The sequence below is a fragment of the Austrofundulus limnaeus genome, unplaced genomic scaffold, assembly GCF_001266775.1.
Source record: "Austrofundulus limnaeus strain Quisiro unplaced genomic scaffold, Austrofundulus_limnaeus-1.0 Scaffold4, whole genome shotgun sequence".
Taxonomy (NCBI): Eukaryota; Metazoa; Chordata; class Actinopteri; order Cyprinodontiformes; family Rivulidae; genus Austrofundulus; species Austrofundulus limnaeus.
The window spans coordinates 2,851,416-2,857,951 of NW_013952406.1; the positions used below are offsets into that span (position 1 = coordinate 2,851,416).

The 6,536-nt window shown below is 38.4% G+C and overlaps 1 protein-coding gene across 1 annotated transcript in view; it reads left to right on the forward strand.

Annotated features, from left to right (window-relative positions):
- The first annotated feature begins 3,617 nt into the window (after positions 1 to 3,617).
- Positions 3,618 to 6,536, forward strand: part of LOC106527192 (cytolysin RTX-S-2) — a 4,200-nt gene continuing 1,281 nt past the window's right edge. The window contains exons 1-2 of the mRNA XM_014021999.1: positions 3,618 to 3,770; positions 4,027 to 4,152. Coding sequence (XP_013877453.1) covers positions 4,049 to 4,152 — 104 coding nt within the window. The 5' untranslated portion in view covers positions 3,618 to 3,770; positions 4,027 to 4,048. The remainder of the gene's footprint in view (positions 3,771 to 4,026; positions 4,153 to 6,536) is intronic.

The following is a 6,536-nucleotide window of genomic DNA, read 5'->3' on the forward strand; positions in this document are numbered from 1 at the left end:
CAATACGATTTTGCCCAACCCTAGTGTGATTTATTCATTCTGAAGCTGAATTAAAGTAGGCTAACTCGCTAATGGTGAACACGTGAATTTGTTAATAAACCAGCAGGCACAACAGTGATAAACGACTTTTGCGAGGGAAAGCAAAACTATTGCGTTCCCTCGCAAAAGAAAAAAAATCTCCCYTGTCCCCWRGCGGGCTCCGTAATCTCAATGGATTTATATGTAAATAAAGTGAAATACTGAATTAAAATACTAATAAACCTACAAAACCAAAAGTCGTATCTCCCATCTCTTGAATGTTTTCATATCCATGAATWGCTCAAATAGCACAGACTGCAGAAACAGTTTGACAACAAAAAATTACAAATAATAATAGAACTCGACACCGTCCGTCGCTGATGTCCCCCCGTCACCATTCAGTTGTGACCAACTGTTGTTGTTYGAAMCATCACAGGCCTTCAWTATTTAAATAATCTCATAAGGTGAAKAGACGAACAGACAGACGGATGGAGGGACTGATGGACGGGGGGCTAAAGTGATCTTGTCGAACTACTACACTAATMAGTTGAACAGGTCTCCCTGATGGTGCACAATAGCTTGTTGAGAAGAGCGTGATGCAGCATGTGAAGTCTGCATGTTCAAAGCTGTAGGGGGAGTTAGCTCAGATACAATACGTGTGTAAAAATATATAAATAAATTGGCAGCTTTGATCCAAAACTTCCAATGGCGATTGTACCATGACTCCAAGACCTTTTTTAGGTCCTGAGGTTACACATGTGTACCAGATTTTATGATTCCAGGTCCTAGCATGGCTTGGGGCAAATTTATAACTAATTGTGAGTGGCGGGGGACACACACACCCAAAATATGACCATGCTTTTCACCAAAAAGTCTTTGTGCTTGAAATCACATGAGATCAAGTTTTTTATCAGTATTATGACACAATTTGTTGCTGGTTAGGTCAAGAGAGTCAGAGATGGAACTTTCCAAGCCAAAAAAAGGTCACTTCCTGTTGTCAGGGGGCGGGGCTTTGATTATGTCATGTGACCACAAGMTATGGTCCGGCATGCAACATGGATGACTCGTACCAAGTTTGGTGTATTTTAGCCTTTCTGTGTGAAAGTTACAGCTTTCTCAAATTGTAACGGACAGARGGAGGAGAGCATTTAAATCACCCGCCTCAACGATGGGGGACAAAAAAAAGTATTTTGTGTGAATGCTGATTCAACATATAAAATGTTGTAAACAAAATATGTTCAAATGATYAACTTTTCCACATCTTTAAAAAGGGTTCATGTTTTTACAGCCTGACATATAGAATGGTGTCAGAAAAGGTCTGCGAAATAGTAAAACTGCACCAGAAGCAACACGAGGTTGATTTCCTGACGCTATAATTAAATGTGATTATGTAGTCAGCAGGCATTTATTCTGTCCTAACACTACCAGCGATTACTTCGGTTCTTTTCTTTTGTTGCCGTCTTTAATTGGCTCTTACTAGCTGTTCTCAGTAAGACAACTGGAGTGTGATTACATTTACCACACCTGCTTAATAAGAAGGTAATTTGACGCAAGATGGGCTCTTAAATTGGTGATCATGCACGATGCAGGATGCTCACTGTTAACCCCTATAAGTGCAGTTCAAGAGAGGCACGGCTCACTAGTGATTATGTCCTTACTAGATTTTGTTCCACMGGAGGAACAGAGGAACTGATTGATTTAAAAGATGTAAAGTTTAGCCTGAAGGTGGCAGCAAAAGAGAAGTCATGTTTTAAAAAAAACATTTTGCCTTTCAGACTTTTCAGCATCGGTGATCAGGGTGTCCTTCAGGATTTAATTTCAGGATTGTTGTTGCTTTTGTTTTTCTTTTTTTGGCTGCTTCTTTCTGCAAGAGTCATACAGAGAGCAAAGTTTTACTGATTATATCAARATATGAATGCAGACTCAGCCTATACTTTTTTTGTTTTTATATTCAAATTGAAACAGCCTGCACAGTGAATTTGAACTATCACAGGACATACTATTGTTAGAGATTTTTATTTATTTTTATATTGGCTAAAAATCAACGAAATATACTAAAATCTTTAGTGCAAATGTATTTTTGCAAATGCATGTTTGGTGCCATCTGGTGACTTCCAACTTTGAATGGCGTCAAACAAGTTCCAGACACAAAAACAAATGTAACAGAACATAATTACATACACTGTTTTAAAAAACAATTATCATCCACTGCCTTACATGTCAGAATTTAAATTAAAACCATRGTCAGATTTTAAAATCACTGTTTTAAAGGGTTCAGAGTAGGCCTTTGTGTTGGGAATCAGTCTGGGCTGTTATCACATCCAATTTTAGCTAAAAAATCCTTCAATTTGGCTGAGTTACAGTCTTTTATGCTTTAGTTTGGTTTGCTTAGCTGTGGCATTCATCTTGAGTTAGGCTGACTCCAAAGGTTTATCAGTTGTAGAGCTACATCTAATGGTTACTTTCTGATAGTGTCATCCAAATCCAAAACTGTTCCAGCCTTCAGAGGTGGAGAAGAAAAAAAAGCGAAACATTCTCAAACGGAAAGAGTTTGAATCTCATTATCACARAGATTAATGTAATGGATGTTGATCTTTTCTTACGTAACACGGTTTCTTGTAAGCAATGTGGAAGAAAGGAGTGTCTCCTCGATTAATCTAGGAGGAGCAGAGTCAGCAGCAGGGCTCAGAGACAGACAGTGTGTTGAAATGTGTGAGTGATTTCAGCAGACTCCCACAGGAATCCGTTGCTAGCCCTCACCTGCAATAATAACCAGTTGAGCAATGCCTGGGAAAACAAAAGGAGTTTCATTCTACGCAAGACAGAACATGAACTGTTTCAAATGCCTGTTTAAGTCAGGCATGTAACATGACACAGGCGAAACCTGAAGCAAAACGCGAAAGTTTTTTTTTTTCAAAACTAAACCTAATTAAAACCGTGGCGACATCTGCGGAGATTTTTCATCGATATGCTACACAAAGTGCAGAAAAGTGATTTTTCTCACATTAAAACACCTCGTTAATGATGTGAAGATGTTAAAACTGCATTTTCTGTGAAAAAGTGGTGTGAATGTTGAGAGCTGATTAATTACTGAAGAAACTGAAACTGAGCTGTTAAAGCTAAAAGGAGCGAAACACTGGCTTAAAGACAAAGAAAAAGCAAAATGCTAGCTAAAAGTAGAAAACTGCTGGCTCAAAGCTAAAACGTGGCAAAAGGCTAGTATTTATAAAGGGTAATTTGGTACCTAAAAGTAGCAAAATGGCTAAAAGTTGCAGGAAGATGGATGAAAGAAGCGAAAATATTTCAAAAAGCATGAAATTAAAAAAACTAAAGTCATATCATTGTTTTCCTGAACAAACTGAATTATTTGGCTAAAAAAAGCAAGTTTGCAGCAATTAACATGCAGGCAAAATAAAGAAACAAAAAACAATTATGTGAATTCTTAATCAGCATTCACACAATTAAGATGTCTAATTAATTTGTGAACATGTTTGCTGGTTAACCTGATTAAAATCCCTTATTATGACAGTGATCACATGATACTAGATGCACACAGGGCTTCAGTCAGGTTTTATTTCCTGTCATGGATTGTGAGCGTTGGGTGTGCAGAGGACAAGCCTGTGTTTGTGTTGAAACTGGATCTGTGGAGGTGTAATCACACAGGAGACACTCTCTCCACCTCTCCGCAGGATCTGAGAAAAAGAAACTTTGACGCTGCTGTCTGGCACAACACCGGTGTTAAACTCTAAAAGGTAAATATAATCACACTTACTCAGAGCGAGAATGTCACCTAATTTTGTCTTTATTATTGCTAAGAGAAAGTTCTATTTATCAGTGAGTCTTTTTTATGAGGTGTGTTGTAATTTCCCAACATTAGTTTATCTCAGAACGCCTCTCTGGTCGTAACAAGAAAAAACAAATGAGGCATGCAACCATCTTATTTTGGATGTCTTCAGTCCTAAATTTGTATTTTAAGTGTAAATGTTTTCAACTTTTTATTTTTTTCAGCTTTCCTTCCATTGCAGTCAAAATGCCTGAAACTGCAGAGGCTGTGTCGGCCACTCTCAGCACCAACAGAAACTGCACCATAGAAATAACCAACGTCAGCAGCGGCTACTGCCTCATCAACCCCATGTAAGTCTGCAAGCACCTTGCAAATTTTACAATTCGCAGAACGGAATAAAATTAAAAGCCTTGCATTCATTGAGGTTATACGTTGCTCACTATCGCCTCATCTTAGGGGCGGAGCTGTTTTAGTTAAAAGCTTTGATTTGTCAGAGAAATGTTAGTGCTCAGAGTATGGWTTGAGGATGACTCTCAGCTACTACCACGTCAAATTTTAGGTCAATATGCATAAAACTGACTGAGTTATGGCCATTTTTAAGTTGGCTAATGGTGATTAGCTGAGGCAGCCATCTTGAATTGTGTCATTGTACGTGAACGTTCAGTGATTAAARTGAGAGACTACTTGAAGGTTATCCTGTGGTTTGTYTGATATTTAACACATTCAAGTGTTCAACACATGGGAGGCGACGTCGCTCGCCCTCCTCCAGTCAAGCGACCGGCGAAAACCGTGCATGTGAAATTTCGCACTCGTACACGTAGATGTGCACACGCGAGCTTGCGATGCAACATTTGAAAGTTGAAAAATGTTCAACTTTTGTCGCTGTTGCTTAGCGTACAACCAATCAGCGAGGGTTTCATTGACTGACCAATGAGCGGAGAGTATGCTACACACTGCAGTTAGCTAACACTCACCAAGTGATTACTAAAAAAGGCAGCTTTGTGGGAATTTATTGGCGCCAGGGTGAAGTTATTTGGTAGGTTTTTCCTCATAAAATTGTATCTTGGTGTGTGTTTGTTTTTCAATATCACTAGCATCGCAAGATTTGTTTAGTTTACACGTCCGTAATGCACACACCCCTTTTTTGTGAACCACCAATAGCCTTTACAAGAGGCAGTAGAAGAACCAATCAAATTTCGTGAAGACAAGCGACCTGAGAGCGCGATTCGCAACGCTGCGATCGCTATCACTTCCCGTGTGTCGGGTTTCACCCTGGCTGCGATGACAGCTGTTAATTACTGTAGTTTGTCGCTCCCCGTGTGTCGAGCCCTTAACACTCAAATAGACAGTCTAAAACATTATTCGCCTTCAGTGGCAGGTGATAAAGAAGGAATATGAGTAAAAATAAATTGCTAATTCCTTTAGAAATTAAAAGAAATTTTGAATGACAGGATAGTTAATGTGATGAACCTTTAAAACAAATAACCTAATACAAATTTATCAGCGTACCTTTAATTGGGTGTGAAAATATTTGGAAGCGACTAAACTCATTTTAATTTGCTTTTACATAAAATGAGACTTTTAATTAAAAGTCACAGGAAAAACACAAAATTTCTCAGTGATTGTAAAAAGGTTCAGAGAAATCAGCCTCTCTCTCTACCTCTGAATTGAAATTCTGAAAATTTATTGACATTTTGTGCAGTTTTTTTAAGAAAAGTTTGTTTTTACTTGTCAAACCTTATAAACAACAATACGTGATACCAGTTTTGAACAAAATGTCACGCTCAGAGTCTGCTTTGAATGATTCTCCATCCCTTCAAGTTTTCGTCCAATACAAAATGCAACACCAAACTGCATTAAAACAGAGCCACGTCTTTTGCAATGTGTGTCATGTTTCTACATTTATCCGGGTTTGTCAGGACAGGCTGTATTTTGGATGGGTGGTTTTTACGTCTGACATTACTTTACTGAGAACATCCGCCTATCGATCACGCGGTGACACGCTCTGCCTCATTGCACACTGCATGCAGGTACAGTCACTGTTGTTTCCACAGTAGTCCTTCCAGTCACACTCCATCCATCAGCACAAGTTATTTTACTCTGAACAGGCAAACACTCAAAAGTACATCAAGAAGCTTCTTCTAACTTAGTAAAGTTTAAGAGAAGCTGGAGGATATTGTCTTATCCTGTGTGTGTGAGAGTGTGGTAGTTTGTTCAGACTATAAGTTAAATATTCCTTGAAAACCTGAATGGATTTTAATGAAATTTGCAAAAAGTACTCACTGGGTTGTTGTGTAGATATGAATAACATTTGGAGTCAACCAAATTCAACATGACCACCACATCAAAGTAATTTTCATCAAAGAAGTCATTTAAAAAAACTGAGCTAAAATTTACAAGTAAGGGTCTCTGCAGCACATGTTGTCCTGTGGGCGGAGTTAGCCCTACCCGTGATTGGTGGAGATCTTGGTGTGGGCGTAGTTGGAACTAATCATGATTGGCGTAGTTGGTGTGTGGGCAGAGTTGGCCCTACCCATGATTGGTCAGATTTTGGTCAGAAAATTTGCACACGAAAAAAATGAAAATTTGCACTAAAAAACGAAAAATTGCACAAAAAATGAAAATTTGCACTCAAAAAAATGTACATATCGGAAAATTTAATGGGAAATTTGCACAAAAAAATTTGCACAAAAAACAAGACTTTGCACAAAAAAATTTGCACAAAAAACAAGAC